Source organism: Scophthalmus maximus, chromosome 15 (genome assembly GCF_022379125.1).
Source record: "Scophthalmus maximus strain ysfricsl-2021 chromosome 15, ASM2237912v1, whole genome shotgun sequence".
NCBI lineage: Eukaryota > Metazoa > Chordata > Actinopteri > Pleuronectiformes > Scophthalmidae > Scophthalmus > Scophthalmus maximus.
Window position 1 is genome coordinate 2,165,946 of NC_061529.1, and position 21,535 is coordinate 2,187,480.

General features: G+C 42.7%; 3 protein-coding genes across 25 annotated transcripts in view; 1 reads left to right on the top strand and 2 right to left on the bottom strand.

Moving 5' to 3' along the window:
• The window catches only part of mark3a (MAP/microtubule affinity-regulating kinase 3a), a 45,182-nt gene extending 44,402 nt beyond the window's left edge, over positions 1–780 (bottom strand). For 12 of the 20 annotated variants that reach the window (XR_004785332.2, XR_004785331.2, XM_035610400.2 and 9 more), the window contains exon 1: positions 94–779. Coding sequence is in view for 18 of the 20 variants with exons in the window: in XM_035610400.2 (XP_035466293.1) it covers positions 94–144 (51 nt within the window). In the remaining 2 variants the exon portion in view is untranslated. Of the gene's footprint in view, positions 1–93 lie in introns of all 20 variants that reach the window. The other 8 variants (XM_035610411.2, XM_035610405.2, XM_035610403.2 and 5 more) reach the window with 1 other exon arrangement.
• Positions 781–3,071: 2,291 nt separating this feature from the next.
• eif5 (eukaryotic translation initiation factor 5) lies at positions 3,072–11,682 on the bottom strand. 3 transcript variants are annotated; one of them, XM_035610416.2, is made up of 13 exons: positions 11,521–11,682; positions 10,596–10,866; positions 8,810–8,860; positions 8,272–8,551; positions 8,092–8,173; positions 7,145–7,317; positions 6,923–7,034; positions 6,697–6,827; positions 5,753–5,914; positions 5,037–5,198; positions 4,770–4,934; positions 4,528–4,668; positions 3,072–3,905 (listed from the first exon to the last, which is right to left on the bottom strand). In XM_035610416.2, the coding sequence occupies exons 4-13, from the start codon at positions 8,341–8,343 to the stop codon at positions 3,804–3,806; spliced, it is 1,302 nt and encodes a 433-aa protein (XP_035466309.1). In that variant the 5' UTR covers positions 8,344–8,551; positions 8,810–8,860; positions 10,596–10,866; positions 11,521–11,682; the 3' UTR covers positions 3,072–3,803. The 3 variants fall into 3 exon arrangements, with proteins under 3 accessions (XP_035466309.1, XP_035466307.1, XP_035466308.1); XM_035610414.2 differs by lacking the exon at positions 8,810–8,860; XM_035610415.2 differs by lacking the exon at positions 8,810–8,860 and having other exon boundaries at positions 11,516–11,682.
• Positions 11,683–13,493: 1,811 nt separating this feature from the next.
• On the top strand, positions 13,494–18,594 carry vps29 (VPS29 retromer complex component). 2 transcript variants are annotated; one of them, XM_035610424.2, is made up of 5 exons: positions 13,494–13,637; positions 15,352–15,363; positions 16,677–16,868; positions 16,982–17,217; positions 18,044–18,594. In XM_035610424.2, exons 1-5 carry the CDS (start codon positions 13,635–13,637, stop codon positions 18,159–18,161), a joined length of 561 nt encoding a protein of 186 aa, XP_035466317.1. In that variant the 5' UTR covers positions 13,494–13,634; the 3' UTR covers positions 18,162–18,594. The 2 variants fall into 2 exon arrangements, with proteins under 2 accessions (XP_035466317.1, XP_035466318.1); XM_035610425.2 differs by lacking the exon at positions 15,352–15,363 and having other exon boundaries at positions 13,530–13,637.
• The last annotated feature ends 2,941 nt before the right edge of the window (positions 18,595–21,535 follow it).

The following is a 21,535-nucleotide window of genomic DNA, read 5'->3' on the forward strand; positions in this document are numbered from 1 at the left end:
AGTCCGTGAACGCAACACAACCAGCCACAGTCGAATCAAATGTCCAAAGTACGGGTAGCAACACGAGCCAATAAACGACGCGTTAGCACTTACACTTTCCGCCACCTTCTCGTTGACCGTAGGCAGAGGAGTTTTGGTTGACATCTTTCAGATCGTCCTTCCGTTCCCCAGTCGCCGTCCGACGCGCGCACACACGCAAAAAAAGAGAGAATCCACCGACTCCCTCTTTAAAAAAAATGTAAGGATCGCTTCGCCTCGCAGCTCCGTCCGGAGAGAAACTGTCTCCGCATGGATCGTGTCAATTGTTCAAAAGCCCAACGACCGGACGCGTCGTTCAAAGCCGAGGACACAGGAACTAGTTAAAGAGACTCGAGGAGAGAAAAGAAGAATAATAAATCATATGTTCAATGTTTGTACATGGCGCGTCCAAAAAAAAAAATCAGTGTCCGTTTGTCCGTCCGGGGCTCGAGTCAGTGAAGCTCACTAAAGTAGCCCAACGTGAAGGCGCTGTCGGTCGCCACTTCCAAAAAAAAAAAAGAAAAGGAGAGAGAGCGAGCGAGAGAATCGCTCCAGGCTTTTTTTCCCCCCTCACGCAAAAATAAGAGTCTCAGAAAGAAGCCATGGCGTCGAGTGTCCGCGGCGGAGCTTCCTCAACGGGACCTCAGCGGGTTGCGGCGGCTGAAATACTCGGCGTCGGCTCGGTTCCTTCCATCTCCGGCGGCCCGAGGTGAAGCTGCTCGGCTCGGTCTGATCGAGGTGGGACCAAAATGGCTGCTCGGCGGCTGGGCTGGATTAGGCTGCGTTCGCGGACCGCTCCCAGGCTCCGACATCGCAGTGTTTCATGAGCTGTCGAAAAAGAATTGTTCTTTTTTCTTTTTTCTTTTTTCTTTTTTCTTCTTCTTCTTCTTCTTCTTATTATTCTTCTTCTTCTCTCTCTCTCTCTCTCTCTCTCTCTCTCTCTCGCTCGATTAGTCGATTAAATTCATAAGTAGTTAAAATTGAGTCTCATAAAATTTATTTGGAAATGTTTTTAACAAAATGACAATTGTTTCTTTTCCCCTTGATTAAAATGCAGTAGTTGTAAAAAAAAAAAAAATTTAAATTGTATATATATATATATATATATGTATATATATATTATAAAAAGTAGTAATACAGTTCAGTTGTAAAATTTTAAACAAAAGAGTTTTTGTTAGTTGATGGAAGGACAATTATTTTTCTCAATAAATATATTTATATGCCATTTGTCAAGCAAAAAAAAAAACTATAGCCAGTAAAATCAATCACCTGTGTTCTGCACTGTTGGTTTGACAAAATAAAACATTTCATGACGACTTCTTGCGCTCAAGGAAACTGTGATGTGATGGAATTTTTACAGATTAATAGAATAGTGACAACTATAATCGAGAGCATGAATTGCAGATTGAGCAGCAACTAGTCTCATATAGATGTATATAAAATGTCATTAAAAAGTACAATGAGTCTTAATTTGCAGAACCTCGTGATTATTTACTTAAATCTCTTGTTTTATTTTGTCCAAAATCAAATTTATTTGCAAAGTACATTTACGCACACAAGTAACTTGTTGTCCGGCCATTTGATGACTCTTAAGCAATACAAACAATATACAGTCAATGTACATATTGTTGACAAGTTACACACAATATCTTTTGTACAAGTTATATGCAGATTATATTAAGAAAAACACAATATACATAAAGTGTGTGTGTGTCATAGTGTGTAGACAACATTAATGTGCATCACTTATGGTAAATTGTGACATGTGAGTATTTGTACGATGCAGTATTTGTAGATGTGAAGCAGGGTATAATAACTGGAATATATGAAGAAACTTGGGGAGCAACATTAAGTTCCTTAAGTTTCAGATCACATATAACAAATAAAATGGTCAAATTATAACATCTTGAGAAACTTTGGTCAGAAGACGTTTGGAAATTTAGATTGAGCTATGACAACATCAATAAATCAATAATCAACATGGTTATCAATTAATCAAATCTACTTCATGACATAAAGCCTAATGAAAGCCATGGTCTGCATTTTACCCTTAAATATAAGATTATATATACTTTGGGCGACATAATCGGACGGTTGAATGTGGGATTTCATGATTTTCATTAAGTAATCAGAAAAGCTCACAAGGTGCAAAAGTTAAATGCAACAAAAGAATAATATAATAATAGAAGCAAAGAGAAACAAATCAGGTCCAGGAAGCCTCTATAAAATGACTAAGAAAAAAATATCTCACGGTCAGATTTAGCTAATTTGATGTAATGGTATGTAGTTGGCGATGTTTCCGACAGCCCTTGAACGCAGCCTCGGTGAGCCCAGCTGAACGGGCAGGAAGTGAGGTAACCAGCTGAGCTCGCTCCCATTGGAGCAGAGAGCCGCTGTCATGTCCCCGTCTCTGTGGGAACTTCTCTCACTTCACAGGGAAACTTTTTCTTTTCTTTTCATCCAACACACACTCAGAAATCACGAAACAACAACAACCCTCTCACGGGTCTCTTGATTTAATTGAACATGAATCGGCAGTCTTTAGCGCTTCTGAATATTTAATTCACGTTTCTCAAATGAATATTTTTTCTTATTTGTTGATTTAAACGTGATGATGAATTTTTATCCACCCAATTTAGTATAAAAGTGGATCAAACAAATGGCTAATATTTCCCACTTTTCTCTGAATATTTACACATATATGTACACTAGAACTTTTTTCCTGCAATGAGCTAATATAACATAATGGAATAGGTAAATGTATTGATAATAGGTGTTTGACCACATTGAGTAACATTTTTCTGCATTATTTTTAAAAACTTATACTTAATAACTCGTGTCCAATGTGCTTATGTATATTTTTGACCTTTCCCCTGTAATTCGCCTTTATTTTATTAATTGAAAAAAATTCTGGATAAAAATAAGTAACCCATAAACTATTTAATTTTGAAAAAACTTAGACATTACTTGTTTTAAAACCCTGTGGATTAATTGTTTTTACAGATCAGAGTTTGCAGATGAAGTTGATAATTCATTTTCACACCAAACGATAATCAAGTGACCTGTGTAGTCTCCTTTTATTCAATGTGAAATATATAACTGGGTGATTTACTATATATTCAGCATAGAGCAGCAACAATTTCGATTTTGGATTATTATTCCCTCCATCGTTCACTACACGAGAATTATTTCCCCAGACTCCTAAGTTCCACGTCCCAACAAACAGTCAAAAATTGCAACGATATTCAGTTTAATATAACAGAAGCAAATATACACATTGGAGAATCTTGGACCAGTGATATTGTCATTTTGTTGTCAGTCAATTTTCTTTCCATCAACATTATTTCAGATGTAATTAGGGAATCAACTCCTTATATTTTTAAATTGTAGAAATTTAACAATCCACAGTAAACGATCCGAGCGTGGTGGATAGCAAAACATTCATTCTTTATTTATTCATTTATCGTCTGGAAAAATAGAGGGACCAAAAAAGAAAAGAAAAACAATGTGCAGTCAAAATGATCCCCAACACACACCCATGATTAAAATCCCCAAATCGACTTCATTTCATCAACTTAATAGATCTTCAAAATTAGATTAGAGTTAATGTGCAGCAATTAAAGCGCTATGTTAAGTCATGCCACAAAGCAGAGGAGGGGGCAGGGGAGGGGGGCAGGTAGTAGAGGAGGGACAGGCCAAGGTCGTACAGGTCATCGAGGGTCAAAGCCACAACACAAGAATAGCATCATCATCATCATCTTCCTCGTCGTCTTGGTGTGAGTCTCTCAAATCGCGTCAATGTCAATGTCGTCGACCTCTTCCTTTCCGGTCGCAGCTGGTTTCACCGTCTCCACTTTGAGCTCGCGAGCTGAGGACGAGTAAACGACCTGAGGACAGAAACACAAATTAAAACGGGTCCACAGACGTCTGAGACGACAGTGCCGAGGTTTAAATACTACCGGTCGATATGATAACATGGTACTTTAAAGATAAAATTTTTATCATCTAAACTCACGTGTGAACTTTGCCCTTTCAGAGATAATATTTACAGGAGGAAGTGGGAAGTAAAGTACTTCCTGTCCTGTTATGTGATATCAGTAATAAGAGTAGCAGCTGGTTGTTTCTGGAAACTTTGACACCTTCAGGCTTTGTATGATATTTAAATAGTATTATTCACCTGTAACTATTTGTGACTCAATAATTTACTCGCAAGGTTCCGGTGGTCGTCAATTTTTTCTCCCCTCAATTTGGTGATTCAAATTTTTTTTCCCACTTCATAATTACTCAAATTATTAAATTAATAATTTCTGTGAGAAACAGAAGTATAAAGTCATCAGATTAGAGGGAAACGTTCAAATGTCTTGTCGGGTCTAAAACTCAAAGAAACTTATTTTACTACAACAGATGCTAAAATAATAATCCCAATATTCACACCTGAAAGGCTGGAAGCTGTGAACCTTTAGATCCAGTAGTTTAAGATGAACTGTACCACTGGTACAAATAACTTACCTCTACGTTCTCCTCTTCCTCCTCCTCCTCCTCCTCGCTGCCTTCGCTCTCCTCCTCCGCCTCCTTCAGCCACTTGACGAAGGGAGCGGCCTTGGCGTGGATCTCTTTGGCCAGTTCCTTAGAGACGTACTTCTTAGAGACCTGGAGGAGGAAAAAAACAAAGTCAGTTTTTTAAATCCACATTAGTGTCTTGGAGATTTAGTGTCTAAAGTTCAGGGCGTGGTTCTCCTCGTGCTCGTCACCTTCTCGGCCCAGGCGAAGATGACGTCCTCGTCCAGCATGTCGGCGTCGTACAGGTCTTTGAGGATGATGGGAACCCGCGACAGTAGCTGCACCTTGTGCAGCTTCACGACGCACTCAAAGCCTCCCAGCAGATACTTCTGGGCCTTCTTGTTGTTGTGGCAGAACTGCAGAGGAATTGAAAAAATAAAAATGAAATGTCATAAAAGGGGAAATGGCACCGTGTTTAGAAGGTGCAGGTGAGTCACATGACGTGCGACTCGACGTACCCGCAGGAAGTGGCGTTTGTATTTCTTGATCTGGTCACGGATGTTCTCGTTGAAGAGCAGCTCGCTGAGGATGAGGGGGCCCATGGCTTTCACGTCCAGACGCTCCGCCTCCGCCAGGATCTCCTTATCGGCCGCGTCGATGGTTGCGTTTTCCTTCTTGTACTGGAGGAGGAAACAGGTTAACGTGTTAGATTCACAGAATAACTTTACATTTACAGACCCTCTCCCCCATCCCCAGGGACAACATTGTCTGCAAAAAAAAACTTGCAAAAGGACAATTTTTAATATACACAAATAACTTAACGGGGGGATATTAAACCTCCACAAGAGGAAAGGAGAAAATAGCGTTTGTTCTTTGCTCCATTGTTTAAACTTACCAATTTTTGATATTATATTTAAATGTGTCAAACTCTTTCACGTTTAAATCTTTTCCTTCTATAGTTTCCTTAAATATCTTATAGTGCTAAAATGATTAGCCATTTAATTGACTACTGCTCAAACAAAAATTTTGGAATCAAATTATTAAGTTAGATCCTCACTAAGGCGATATAAAAAAAAAAAATGATGTGATGCTTTTGCTCACAGGTTAATCTGTAGAAATGATCAGTTTGTCATTTTAAAGATAAAGAAATAAGATTTACTGATGAACAACTCTCCATTAAAGATCATTTTAACATTAATAAACATGGGGGATGCTGTAGATGAATATGTTGTACCTTCACGAAGTTGTAGAACAGGTTGACCCTCTCCTCCAGCGGCTTCTCCAGGTCCTCGCTGAGCGTCAGGTTCTTGGCGTGGTCACTGATCTCCTCCATCCGCCGCCGCTGCGCCTCCTCCGTCGTCTCCTCGGCCCAGTCCTCGTCGTCGTCATCTCCATCCTGGCGACCAGACAGAAAAATAACACATCAAACATTTGTTTTAGTTTCCAACTGAAGGATCTTATTGTAAAAAGGTGAGAAAAGGCTGAGATCTCAGGAAGACGAGCGGTGGAACTTTGCACTAGAGAGAATCTTTGTGATCTGACCCGGAACCTGCTTCTGTTTGAGGAATGTGGGGGAAAGTAAAATGGCGTCCGGGTGTGAGGGGTTGCCAGACTTTGCGTCGAGTCAGCGTTAAACCTTTCGATACAAAATCAATTAGAAGAACTCAGCTTCACCTTATTGATCTCTCAGCTCGGGGATATACAGGATCTCACAGCTTTATGTAGAGGGGACAGAGACTGCCTATAACTCCTACATAGTATATATATTCAGACAAATAATTTTCATGGTAATATTTCACATCAATATCTTTGTATCTGTTCAAATTCTTTGTTTCCTCACTTAGGTACGTGATATCATTCTGTTAATTTTTTCTATAAACCCAATGTTAGGGCGAGTGTTTCCCCCTAACTCATCATTTAATCTGAAGTGACCAGAGTTTAGTGATCCGTTAGAAGAGACCAACAGTCAGAGTTGTGATAACAAACAGTGGCTCCGGACTGTGCAACGCTGATAATGAATATTCTGTTTGAACTTCCACTAAAACAAAGATAAGCTTCGTGAACTTTGTGACGAGCATCTGAGACACTCTACATCTACAGTTCGTGTGTGTGTGTGTGTGTGTGTGTGTGTGTGTGCGTGCGTGCGTGCGTGCGTGCGGTCAGGGTGAGATGACCCACCACGGCCTGGGGGGCGTCGATGTTCTCGTCGTTGCCGGCTTCTCCGCTGCCGGAGCCATTCTCCTTGTCCTTCTTGCGGTTCTTCTTCTCCTTCTCTTTCTTCACAGATGCAGATCCGCTGTCATAGCTCTCTGAAGTCACAGAAGCAGAATACGTCACGATAGTCAAATTCCGATTTACTACTGCACATGTTGCACGGTGTCAAAAAGACGAACACATTTCTCACCTGGTGGGTTTTTGAGGATGAATGTGCAGAGTTTGTGTCTGGTGTCGAGCATGCCGCGGTTTCCACAGGCCTTACAGGAAGTGCCGATGGTTTGTTTCTTGGGATTGACATTCTGAGGGAAGAACGAATACAATCTTATTTTAAACCACTGCTTTACTAATTTAACTTTTATTCACATGCAATAAAACGACCAGGCACAGACGTTGTGGGAATTTCTTTTACCAGATCAGTTTCAGGGTTGTCGCACTCGGTGCACAGCACAAATTTTCTGATGAACCCATCAAGCATGTCCTGCAACTTGTTCGCCTCGTGGGATCCGTTGACGATGTAACGGTCGTTCTTGGAATCAAACTGGGTCTGAGCGCCGAGTTCACAACCAAAAAACTTGGTCGGGTCTGCAGGGAGGGGGAGAGCAGAAGAGACGTCAGAGGTCATCAACACGGTGACATTTAACAAGACGGACTGTTTTATTAAATGTCTTCTAAAACGTAACAGTAGGCTTCAATTTAACCAAACTCCAGGGTTTATTTTAATATATTAAAAATGACAAAGATCCAGTTTCGTATTTATGCCACAGTGATGACTCAGCTTTTACACGTCTCATATTCCAACTTTTTCCCCCTTCGACAATCTGCCTCAACCTGAGACGACTGATGACATGTTTGATTAAAGGACTTTTTATATTTGATCAAATTATTCCACTGGATAAATTGAGAAGTGATAAGAGGAAGGAGGAATGTAAACTGATGCAAATACTAGAGCAAGACCGATATTGAATCTTGGGGGCCAATGCCGATATAGTACAAGATTTCCGATACATACATACATATATTATCTGTCAAGGATTCCTTAGATGTTATCAAACCTTTATGACAAAAAAATGAAATTTAGGCTGGATATTTTAGTTTAACCATAAACGTTATAAATAAAAAGCAAAACACAAATTCAACCAAATATATAGAACTTGAATTAAAAAAACAACCTAATATATTACTTTTTTTAAAATAATAATAAAAGATTTTACATCGGTAAACCTAAACGATGACACTGATGTCTGTGAAAGACCGATGTCATCGGCCAACCCATATATCGGTCGGGCCCGAGTGAAAACCAGCCACGTGTTGTGTTCAAGAGAAACGGGGGATCAGACCACACATGGTGTTACTCACATGTTGGAGGCCTGTTCAGTGCCTTTGCAACATCAACCATGTTGACAATAACTGTCTTGATTCCATTCCCTTTGCCTTCAACCTGCACAGAACATGAGAAACAAAAAGGTTTGGACACCATTCCCTCCACAGAAGCAAAAGTCTGCGAACAGTTGAAACCACAGTTGGGGAGCCCGTTACCTTGGCAATCAGACGGGGCATCTTGTAGCGGTAGAACTGGTCTGACACGCTGCGGTTGACGTTGACAGACATTTTGGCTGAGTGTTAGCACTATCAGTAAGATAAAAGGATCTTGGTTGGGGATTTTTCGGGATCTTCTGTCTGGAAAAGAGGGGATGACATAAACGACTGCAAGCGTGCTCGGTCTCTGACATGAAAAATGTTGTGCCGCTGTGGCCGCAAGCTCCTTGCTTGAAGGCTCGGTTTCCACCACACAGGTTCCAACGGCTGCGCAACAGCTCTGAAAGACGAGAGGGAGACAAAAAAAAAAGATGAATATTTAATAAGTAAAATTATTTAGGAGCAACTTCGTTTGTTATAGCCACCTTTACTAAACAGGTAAGAAAGTTTACTTAAAGATTTTTTTATCATAAAAATAGCTGCAATGATTAGTCAATAATCAGGTAATCTGAGAAAAAAAATAGCTTTTTAAAAATTTTAGAAACTGATGTAGTCATTTTTTCTTCTTTTAAACACAAACTATCAGATATTCCCTGACCTCTGAATCTCCAATGTGAGGATTTTCTGCTTTTCCTCTTTTGGTTTTGAACTGTTAGTCAGAAAAAAAACAAAAGAAAAAAAAACAAGACATGAGGACGTCACCGCGGACTGTGACAATGTGATTAAACACTACTTCCTGATATTCTATATAAACAAAGCCATTAAAATCAATCAGTAACAATACAAGAATCAACAGATTAATCATTGCGAGATGCAGCCATAATCATGAACATGAGACTGAACGCAGAGTGGCATTTTTTCCTTGTGCCACATGCTTAGATGCTTTTCTCCAGTGAAGAAGCTTTATTTGTGCCCGTTCGCGTACTAAAATGTAAATATTTGCAAAATATCTGCCCGTGTCGTTTTAAACCACCGGTGAGACGAAGCTCAGGTCGAAGATTACGACAAAACACGACATTGTCGTCTCAACAGTTCATAAAGCAAACTACTGAGGGGCCAAATTAATCGCTGGATTGTGGCTGACGACACTGTACCATTCTTTTTTCTTTTTTTTTGCACCGACAGTGGTTTGCATTGTCGACGGCTCACAGTCCGCAGGGAAAACCGAGTGAAACCGATTCCTGTGGTGCAAAGTGATTCCAGGGCGGCTGCCAGATATATTCACCCAGAGCAGGCGGAGGTTGGGGGGGAGGGGGGTGTCGAGAGTGATACAGATCAAATATTTCTGAACTTTAAAACAAGTCGGAGCGCAGATTCCTGCTTTACCTGCCTGACTGAGAATGTGTTTTTGTGAAAGGGGGCTGGGTTCACGCCTTTTGCAAATCCAGAAAATGTTGCTGTGACCCAGCAGCGAGGAAGCGAGCTCAGCAGATTAGGACCGGGGGGGGAATAGAACCTCATGCTCTGCTCAGCTTTTGTGGGCACATACATACATACAAAAAAAAACCTTTGTCTTACATGCGGGCCCCTGGCTTTAGTCACATAAGGCCTGCTCTTGTTATAGGTCACAAACAGGAGGCCTGGCAGCTGCCAAATAACCCCCCCCTCCTCTCCCTCATCTTCCTCCTCCCTCTGCTGACGGCTCTAACATTAAATGCCCCCCCCCCCCCTTCCTCCTCTTCTCTCTGCTGACGGCTCTAACATTAAATGCCCCCCCTCCTCTCCCTCCTCCCTCTGCTGACGGCTCTAACATTAAATGCCCCCCCCCTTCCTCCTCTTCTCTCTGCTGACGGCTCTAACATTAAATGCCCCCCCCCTCCTCCTCATCTTCCTCTTCCCTCTGCTGACGGCTCTAACATTAAATGCCCCCCCCTCCTCATCTTCCTCTTCCCATGGCTCTAACATTAAATGCCCCCCCCTCCTCCTCTCTCTGCTGACGGCTCTAACATTAAATGCCCCCCCCCCTCCTCTTCTTCTCTCTGCTGACGGCTCTAACATTAAGTGCCCCCCCCTCCCACCTCGTCAAGGTAAATCCTCATGAAACGACTCACAACCGTGGCGTCCGGAGCCGAAGGGTCGAATCAGAAGGGCACAGGTCGAGGCTACTTCCAGGGGGGGGGGGCTGTGTGATGGTTGCTGGAGGGGAGCTAGTTAGCTTAGCTTAGCTGGCCGCTTGGTGCAGAGTGCGTCATACACGAGTGACGGGACTGGGAGACGCCATTTTGATTCAGCGAACATGTCACAGCGCAACAACACACGCAGGGAGAAAATGCAGCTACACACAACTCGGTTTAATAAAAATAAAAATATGTATATATATATATATTCAAATATAGGATTCAAGTCACAGGTTATAGACGGAGCCCCGGAAACAGACAACTCACCGTTTTCGCAAAACAAAGACATAAACACAACGCTGATCGTCCGAGAGACGCAGTGAACGGTGTCGGCAGGCCGGGTGCTGGTGCTGTAGTGACTTGCTGCACAGCTTCTGGATGGTGTGTGTTGAACTGGTCCACAGCGAAACACCCGCGGAGCGTCCAAACGGTGCAGGTGCCAGGCTCGGAGACGGGAGGGGAGGGGAGGCTCGTCGGGGCTTTAGCGCTTCCTTCTTTTTTTTTTCTGGAACGTCCACGGGGTTTTCCGGGGGGGAACCTTCGAGGGGAGGAAGAGGAAGAAGAAGAGGGCGCTCGGTTATTCCACACGTCACACTGGCCGGGAGGCTAACGGCTACACGTTAGCACCGCCGGCGGCTGTGAAGGACGTCGCTGTCGTGTTCTATAGAAGCCCCCCCCCCCAAAAAAAAACGAGGCCGGAACAGATTCAACACCCCTTAAAGAATTGCGTCGTTTTCTGTCGAGCGCCTTTTGACGTAACGCAGCGCGACGCTAAGCTAACATGCTAACGCGTTAACCTTACACGTGTTTCGTGGCCAAATCCCCGCAAGAAAACCCCCCAAAAGACACCCACGACTGTGAGAAATAACCTTCCGGTATCCACTCGTTAACGTGTCGTGGCGCAGTCAAAGTGTCGCGTTTCAAATACATGCTGCGTCATCGGCGTTACCCGTCTATCAAGTGTCGTTCCCGGCGCAACTCCAGGTCATAGCCGGAGCCGCAGCCGGCTATTAGCCGAGAGCGCGTCGACGCGGTCCCGCTAACGTGATTAGGGCCAGTCTCGTTAGCTAGCTACACTTTCTCCGCGGAAATACGAACATCCGTGAGAAACTCACGTCGGGACGAACCGAGGGGACACGCGGCGGGCTCCTCTTTTATTCTTTGTTTTTTTTATTATTATTTCGCACCTTACCTCTCGAATGTTCTGCGGGACGTCGCTGCTACTCACGGCGTTTTTACGCTGGATGTGAAGCTCGCGGCCGCGGGACAGTCAGCCGCTTCCGGCGGAAGCCTTCGTTTCAAAATAAAAAGGCGTCGTGCGAGGTTTTTTTTTTTGTAGTTCGTGATTCTTCTTCTACTTCTTCTTGTTTCACCGTCGGGTTGGCTTCTTCTTCTTTTTCTTCTTCTTCTAATGAGTTTCCGGCAGGCTGTACACTTTAGAGCGTAATGCTGCCCTTCACAGTCTAAGAATGGCTATTTAATCTAAACTCTTGTCATACAGCCCTGTTAGGTGCAGAAACCATTAGGACCGCACCGCCTGCAAGTTGACAATTATTGTTCCAGATGAAAAATATTGCCTTGAAAGAGAAAGATGAAAGAGGCCCAAATCTGACAACTCCCTCAACAACTGTTGTCTCTCACTTCTGTATTTGTTACATTCAAAGACCACATGCTGGACTGATTCCAAGTCTCCACATTGACATAGACCGTCCGGGTGTTTTCCAACAACTTTCAAGTATTTGGCTGGACCACAAGGTCCCAGTCTCAGCCTAGTTTGGACCACGTCATCAGTCTCTTTCTCTTAACAGATGGCTGCAAAGAGTAGTAATGTCTGCCCTTTTGCTCTTCTTTCCATCCTTTTTGCCACTGAAGCTCTAAATTTTCTTTGCAAATACTGAAGCATTCACCCTTTCTCTAATTGTGCTTTTAGATCTATAGTTTGCTTTCACTGGCGAGTCGCAACCATGCGGAGCAATTATCACCACCAACTGACTCAATCAGGTACTACCTATATCCTTGCGACTATTCCCGTGCTTTGTAGGTAGATCAGCACGTTGTTAGTGGCCAAAGTAGTTTTCAGGTCCATGTGTTTGATTGCTTCCAAGTTCCAGTCCGTTCCTCAACAACCGTCCTCTCGTTTGTACATGTAGCGTGTTCCACTATTTCCATTTGATGGTGCAGAGATCACAGTTGTCACTCGGATGTTTCCCAACAAAGGTGCAGAGATGGAAACTGGAAATATTCTTGTCCCAGTCTAATCCTGAGTCCCCCACTTCTTCCCAGTGACCTTCTGGTTTCGTGACTCCTTTGAATGTGGGAGTTTTATGCAGGGGAGGCGGTGCCTCTTCAGAAATTTGAAGGGCGGAAAAAGTTATATACTCAGTTTAAGATTCTTTGTGTATTAATAAATGTAGTGCAGTTTTGTTCAGGTTCTTCTCTACTCCTGTCGTGGCTGATGTGGGGAATCAAAGGGTCCATCAAAGGCATCGTGGATCTATCAGAGTCAAAGGAGGCTTGAAAGGGCCTTTGCCTCTCTTGGTGACACAAAAATAAATTACCAATTAGAATTAAGTTCATTGTTGTTGTCAGGTAAGAATTCTGTATCTCCAACATAGACTTTTCGACCAATCACAGAGCCGTTGATAGCTGCGCCAGACTCTGAAACTAAATATAATTCAGAAGACGGCAGGCGGATCACGCTGCTTCAAAATGGATACGTACTCGCGTGAGGCCCCGGGGGGGGGGCACATGTCTATTGGACCCCCCCACCGGCGCTGCAGTAATGGCACTACAATTCAGTTCGGCAAAACATGACATCATCCCATTCAAAGTATGGGTTGACAAGCGTCTCAGTTGAAGCCTTGAACACGTACATGTGAGTGAGTCCCCAGTAAGTGCTGCTAGGGCCCGGGGACCCTCGTGGTCAGATCATGCTTTAAATTCAGGGGCCCCCATGCTGTGGGTGCCGAGGTGGTAAGATCACACTTTAACCCTAACCCAGGGTCCTATAGGGGCCCAAGTGGTCAGCTCATGCTTTAGGCACCGAGGGGCCCAGGTGCCCTCATACTGTAGGTGCTGAGGTGGTAAGATCACACTTTAAGCCCCAGGGTCCTACAGGGGCCCCAGTGGTCAACTCGGTCTTGAAAGGCCTGGTCTGGGGTCGTTTTACTCGCTTTACTTTGAAAGGACCAAAAGGGGAAGTATAACATCCAGCTTGACTCCTCCCTTCTCATTGGCTGACGGCGTGACGTCGTGCGTGCGTAGGCGCTTCCGCATCTTGACTCGCAGTAGCTGCACAAACAGAAGATGGTGAGTATGAAACGGCGAAAAGGCCTCGATTTACCTCAGTTACTCTCCGCGTTCCGGGCGCGTTGCCTCCGAGATGTTTTCCTCGACTCGTTGTGGACGCGACGGGGGCGACATCTTGGATCTCTATCGCGTCTAAAGCGACAGCTAGCTTGTTTCTTTTCGCAAGTGAAGCCTCACACCCCGAGATGGATCAGCGGTCACATGACAGTCGATCAGTTTCCCCCAAAAAACATAATCACGACGAGCTGCAGGTCACTTTCATTTCAAGTTCCTCACTTTGTCACGTTCGCTCGTCTCCACTCTTGTTTCCTGTTTCACTGAGATCACGACGTTTTTTTGTTCAATCACTTTTTCCCCTGTTTTGCTAACCGGTTAGCTCGCAGAGCTAGCATGCTAACAGCTACTCCTGCCCCCCCCCCCGTGCAGCTGTGATGATGTTTATCACTCAATATTTACTTTAAATCCTATTTTTTATTGTTTACAATTAGTTAGGATGAATATAAAATTATAGTAGGACCACAGCTGCATGTTATTCATTCAATTATTCATTCATTCACTCTGTTTTTCTTTTTTCCCCCCATCTGATTTTTTGTTTTTAAATAAGTCGAACAGTTGTTTAGAGCAGGGCTGCAAATAAAGATTATTTTCATTATAAATTAATGTGCAGATGACTTCCTCCTTTTATAGATGAGTTGTTTGGTCTGTGAACGGCTCCCAGATCTTCAGGATTTAGAGCACGACCGATAATATCTGTTGGCTAATAATATCGGCTGATATGAACTTATGTTTACCGATATTGAATCTTTTATTGTACAGAATTGCGTTTGTGTTGAAATATTTTAGGAAAAAATTACTATGTTCATTTTCTTAATTCAAGTTCTATATATTTGGTTGTATTTGTGTTTTCCTTTCATTTGTAGTTTTTTATGATAAAGTTTAGGGTTAAACTAAAATATCAAGCCTCAATTACATTTCTTTGTCATAAAGGTTTGATAACGACATCTTAGGAATCCTTGACAGATTAATATATATGTGTGTATATATATATATATGTCAATGTAATCTAATATCGAGATCGGGATCAACCTACCCAAAAAATCCATAGAAGTTGTGGTCTCCTTCAGATATATACATATACATATATACATATATATATGTGTGTGTGTGTGTATATATATATATATATATATATATATATATATATATATATTCAATCTATAAAACTGAAAATATTCAGTTTGCAGCAATATAAACGATCAAAACTGAAAAACGTGCAATTTGTTTGCCATTTCATCTTTATAATCTAAGACCAAAATAGTTGCTGATGAACTCTTTTCCACAAAGAAGATTGTAAACAACAAAAGCCTGTCGAGGTTCAGTTTAGTCAGCTGATTATTATGACTTTGATTTACAGATGATTTTTGCTTCGTCATTAATAATCACTAACCATCCGCCATTAACATTTGATTCCACCACATTTGTTGTTTTAATTTTCTTATTCGTTTTTGAATGATTAATATCTGTCTTACTTTATCCATTCACCTTTTTTAATTTCTAATTTCAGTTTTCCTCTCTTGTCCCAACTCTTTTCTGTTTGTATTTTTTCCCCCTCCTCAATCTTTGATCACGCCTCGTGTCATTCTCTCCACGCACATCCTGCCTTCCTCCCTATCTCACCCACTCCCTCCCTCCTTCCGTGTCACCAATCAACCAGGCTGGTCACCGGGTAAGTGTCCTCGCTCTGTGTTGGATCCTTGTTTTTTTTTCTGCTCGCTCGCTCTTGCTCCGCCTGCCACACTAACACGGGAGTGGGTTTGCACAGCCGTGGAGTTGGACGTCTGCTATGTCTCGCAGCACAACCAGCCGCCAGATTCAAGACCGCAAGAAACATAAAATATTAGTTTAACGGATAGAGTAAAAGTAATATTTCAGGAGCTGTTTACCAAAAAAAAACAGCAAATTGTGAAATTGCAATCCCCTCTCTTTGTCCTTGTCATTTCAAATCAAACCTGAGCAACACATTCCAAAAACTTTTTGCCAGAAAAAAAGGAATATATTTAGATCAGTGCTTCAACAATGCATGTTTGAAGTGACAAAAAAAAAACATTCCTGTAATCGCACACGTGTAACTTTTGTCCATCACTCACCGTTACGGCTTAGTCTCCAAACTCATCCTTCAGTTTATATTCTTATCGAGATTTAAGGTTATTTATATCATTTAAATATTAATATTTATGTTATTTATTTAAGTTAGGAGGTTATTCATGTGTTTCCTTTTTTATTATGTTTTATTCTCATATCTGTGTGTCCTATATCTGTCATTGAGTGTCTGAAGTTCCAACTGATTGACTTTATATTTTTTTCCCCACTATGGTCTGTTTTTGGAACAAACGAGGAGTAGCGTTCACAAGAAAGTTTGAATTCAGACAATCAATGAAGCTTTTTACTCACAAACATTGCTCATTTTCAAGTTTTGAGCTTTATGAATTAAGCCTGTTTTATCCACTGTACTAAATTGATTTGGAGTATGTTGTTGTTGTTGTTGTTTGGGTGTTGGAACGTAAAAATGTGTATTATTATTGAAGACAAACTAATAATAACTAGCAGAGGGGTACAGTGGAGTCTGTCAGCCATTTGACACCAACAGGGAACTGGTTCCTGAACATTGGTGTCGTCTAGTGAACCGACCTGCATCTCCACTGTTTTCGAGCTGAACCGATTGTAATCGTGGACCTGTCGTCAAATGAGGACACAACGGAAGTAAACAGTGGAATTTTACCTCCACCAATTTTTCCTGCCAATGCAGATATATTTTTCACCTTCAAAAAAACTAAATCGTAGTTAGACAACCAGAAGGGAGCTCCTTCCCTGTTGGTGGAAAAGGACAATGTTGGGGAAAATGACCAGCGGCATCCCGCAGGGCTCTATCCTCGGCCCACTTCTTTTTGTCAGTGTTCTGATTGCCTCAACACGCGCAGTCTGAACTCTCCCGGGCTGATTGGTTGGTAACTAACGTGTGTGTTTGTGTGATGCTCTCAGTTGGTCCTGGTGTTAGGTGACCTGCACATCCCCCACCGGTGCAATACCCTGCCAGCCAAGTTCAAGAAGCTGCTGGTCCCGGGGAAGATCCAGCACATTCTCTGCACGGGAAACCTCTGCACCAAGGAGAGCTATGACTACCTGAAGACCCTCGCTGGAGACGTCCACATAGTGCGAGGAGACTTCGATGAGGTCTGTGTCCGTTTGTGGACGACTCGCTCATTACACAACTATTCAGGTATCACAATGGCTTTTGCGTATTTGTGTCTTTGCCCCCGACACGTTCCCTCTCGCTCCGCACACAGAACCTGAACTACCCCGAGCAGAAGGTGGTGACGGTCGGCCAGTTCAAGATCGGCCTCATCCACGGCCACCAGGTGATCCCCTGGGGCGACATGGCCAGCCTGGCGCTGCTGCAGAGGCAGCTGGACGTCGACATCCTCATCTCTGGCCACACGCACAAGTTCGAGGCGTTCGAGAACGAGAACAAGTTCTACATCAACCCGGGTTCGGCCACAGGAGCCTACAACGCACTGGAAAGGTAGGACAGGCCAGTTGTCACCACCACCACGGCTGCGTTCACGGGTTTTAGTTGACGAAAGTTTCATTATCGGTAACTTTTCATTTCCATCCTAGGATGGAACTCGTGTCTGATACTGGTACAAACTTATAAGGTTGTGAAAAACACACCTGAGAAGTACAATAACACATTTTTCTTGTTTTTCACTGGTTATTAAAAATGGGCACAGGGCCTTATACAATCGCTGAGCACTTTATTAGGAACACCAATAATCATACCTCTTAACAACTTCCATATCAGTCAGGTCATCGAAACAGAACTTTACATTATATCACAACAAAGCAAAGACGAGAGAAGAACTGTTAAACAAAAAAAAGAAGAATATTTCTTTCCCAGTTGTCATTTTAATGACTCACTAGATTCATCTCAGACCTTCTTTTCATGTCCGGACTTTAGCTGCAGTTAACGATTAATTAATAATCTGTTCATCTGCTGATTTTTCTTAAAATAGAACTTTATTCATCCCACGCTGTGGAAATGTTCTCGTTACAGCAGCAGAGTATCACGAAATATATCAAAAATGAATTTGCAAATAATTTGGTCCGAAAACTGACAAAAAAATTTACCTACACATCTTCCCAGAGCCCAACATATATTTTTTTTATATTCTATATCAGATATTTTGTTTCTTTTCTGACCAAACGCCCCAAATATTCAATTTACTGTAATATGAAGGAAATTAGACAAGAATAAAACATAAGAGGATGAAGAAGGAGGATTTTTTTCTTCCTGCATTGTGATGTACAGTGTGATTACAAACAGCCGGAGCTTTGTTCTCTGCTTGCAGCAACATCATCCCCTCCTTCGTTCTCATGGACATCCAGGCGTCCACGGTGGTGACGTACGTCTATCAGCTGATCGGCGATGACGTGAAGGTGGAGAGAATCGAGTACAAGAAATCTTAAGAGCAGGAGGAAGAGGAGACGAGTTAACGTGGCTCAGTTTCTCATTTCATTCCTTTCCACCAGGAGGGAGTGGAGGGCGGTCAGCATCCACCCGCGACCCTTCACCCCTCAAGACCCTTCACCCCTCGCAGTCACCACAATGTTAGTCCAGCCACAAACTGTTGAGTAACTTAACTCGAGAACGCCCGTGTATTATATTGTTTATACGTCATCAGCATTTGGTCACTGTAGAGAATGCAATAATCTCACGTGTATTTGTTATCAAAAGGAATATTTGGTGCCATTTTCTCTCTTATTATTTTAGCTTTTTTAAATTTTTATTTCCACCCTCATCATGTCCTGGTTATGTAACCATCAGGCCTTTAGCATCATGTAGTTGATCGTCCAGTCTGTTTCTTTTTTCTTTCCCCCTCACAATAAATATCTAATTTCACTCCTCTCTTATTGTTTTGTCTTAAATTGCAACAACAACAATAATCCTCAGGCAAACAAAACTAACTTTAATATACAGCCCATGATTTTACAGTGTCATTTTGTGGCGCCACTGAAACACTGACCAGAAGTCGCTTTCTAAATACTAAGATATTTTTCATTCACTTTAAACTGATTTTGGTGCAAAATATTTTTACAGTCACATGATACCAAAGCTGGTGAAGCACAGTAAGGTATCGGAAGAGGATTTGGGGAAAAATCCCCAATGAAAACCCACATGGATTATTAAAGAACACTATGTTCCTGAAATACCAAGAGGAGTTCTGGGGTCGATTGAGGTTAAGGAGGACTAGAATCAGCCGTAACACAATGTGCGCCGTGGATTTTCATTAAATATGTCTGATTCTCATAACGAGGAACGTCTCAACGACCAGAGTGTAAATTACCTGTAATCATTAAGAGATATTCACTGTCACATGGCGTTTAATCACATGAGGAGAAACACGAGGAAGCAACGACAAATTTGCATAGATAAAGAAGTAAACAGAGAAACTAAATGAAATGAGACTGAAATCAGAAAGAATGAATGAAGTTGTTCATGATGATAATAAGATAAATGAACAGAATAGAATAAGATGTGTATTTCCGAAATACATAAACAATAATATGAACAATATAGAACAAATAAGGAGTAGCACAGTCATGTGTGTTTGTACATATCGGTGACTTGCTCCATTTATTCACGAGGTCCCCCCCTTTTCCCTCATGATTTACAGCGAGTACAGATGAGATAACAGAGCTGCCGTCCCACTGATTGGTCTTGATCTGATTACAAAGTTGTTGTTGCTTTTTCCAAATCAGTTATCTTCAGAGAAACAAAGTCAAAACAGTAAAACGAAAAAACCACATCCACCGCTGCTGCTCGTTCTCACCGATCAATCAATCAATTAATCAATCGATCAATCGATCAATCAATGAGCCGTGCTTCCACTTTCTACGAGAGCGTGAGACTTTCCTGGAAACCTGAGTTTTTCTCTGGCTGACACCAGAGGGCACCAGAGAGGTTTCCTCCAGAATCCGCCGAGGTCAGCGACAATGCAAACTGAGGTCATGATCCTCTTCTGCCAACTAAACTCACACACTTAAACAGTTTCCGTGAAACCAATGGGGGCGTTTGTCCGGTTTTATTGGTCAAAGCAAAACGCAGCCACGTGCACTGGAGAATGTGGTGGTGTTTTCGGAAAGCTTCGCAAAAGCTACAGGCGCCTCGGAAGGTTGTTTATTCTCTAGTGAACGTGTTTATTTGTTATTTGAAATATTAAGTCTCATAGTTTTTCTTCTTCACAAAAACTTCTGAGGCAAAACGCAGATTTGTTCCACGCCACGTTCTTCTTCCTGATCGGGCCGTGAGCCGCCTCAGGTTCAGGTGTGGGGCTTCCCTTCGTTTTCCACAGATCCTGCGTGTCCTCCGACACGAGACCAGTGGCTCTGAGGTTTCCGAGCCCACAGGATCCTCGACAGGTATTGCACGTACGCGCGGAATCGGTCTGGGGTTTTCCTCCTTTCTTGTTCCTGCTCCAGCTTCTCTTTAGATTCGAACTTGTTTTCTTTCATCACTGGAGAAGGCGTCGGACCCTTGTGGGAGTGGCCTTGGCTCCACGAGGCTGCAGCAGGAAGACGAGAGAGTTGCGTTCAACCTGACAGTAAAAAAGACAAAGTCGCCGATTCGGCGGTCCACAAGATTTTTTAATGAGAAAGTTTGGATTTCTCTGGGACGTACCAGCCACGTGGTGGGTGTGCATCTGGGCTCCGCCCCTCTGATGCCTTGTTCAACCAATCACAGCCGTTCTGCCTCTTGCCGCGTCGTCGTGAACTCCACCTTCAGGAAACGTTGATCCGTCTTGTCAGTCTGTTGCAGGGAACGTCCCGCTCTCCTATACAGTCAAGGCTGTGGTATGAACATCTGCAGCCCTCTCAGTGTGCAGGAGATGGGGGTTTCCCTCGATCAGTTCCAAACGGCATGTGCAGTCCTCTTGAATCCCAGAGTAAATGATCTGAACACAAGAAATATGACTCTGTGATGGTGCAGGGCCTTTGTGTTTGTGTTCAAGCTGTAATTATCCATAATGACACACCTTCACTTTCGAATTCACTTTTGGATGTCTTACAATTTGCCTGCAAGAGGAGTGCGTGCAAACACTCAAGCGTTTTCCATTAGCAAATACCATTTTCCATCAGTTGCCCACAATGGCATTCTTTCTATTTGATAGCAAAACCATTTGCAGATACCCGCGGGCGAAAAGCAAACACGGTCTTTGCTTAACCCTGAGTCCAGAACTGGATGATCAAGATAAATCAGATTTTCTGCCTCATTGAGACAACACAGTGGGAAAAACCCTTTTCCTCTTGTAAATGAATGTGTCATTAGTACCGTGGCAGTAGTGGTGGTGGTGGGACGAGTAAAAGCAGTTGACATGGATTTTTAATAGACGGCATAACAAAACCCCAGTTTTAGCCTCGCCTCATTGGTCCATTTTAGAATTGATTTTAAGATTTTACTAATTACTTTCAAAGCACAGCTCGGTCTCGCTCCAAGCTGCTTGAATGAAATGCTGATCCCCTGCGAGCCGGCTCGCAGCCCCAGATCCTCAGGTGGGTCTTTACTAGTTGTCCCAAAGTCCAGGGTCAAATCTAGGGGGGACCGAGCTTCCTCCATCAGGGTCCTCGACTGTGGAACGGCCTGCCTGAGGAGATGAGGCTGGCGGAGTCTGTGCCTTCGTTTGAGTCACTTTGAAAAACCCATTTCTATAGAATTGCTTTTATGTGATGTCGTCTTTTTATATCGTCTTTTTATACAGATATGTGACCTGAAATACGTATTATTGATTATAATTGTCTGTGATTTGTATGTGTTTGTGAAAGAACTTTGTGAAGCTGCTTCT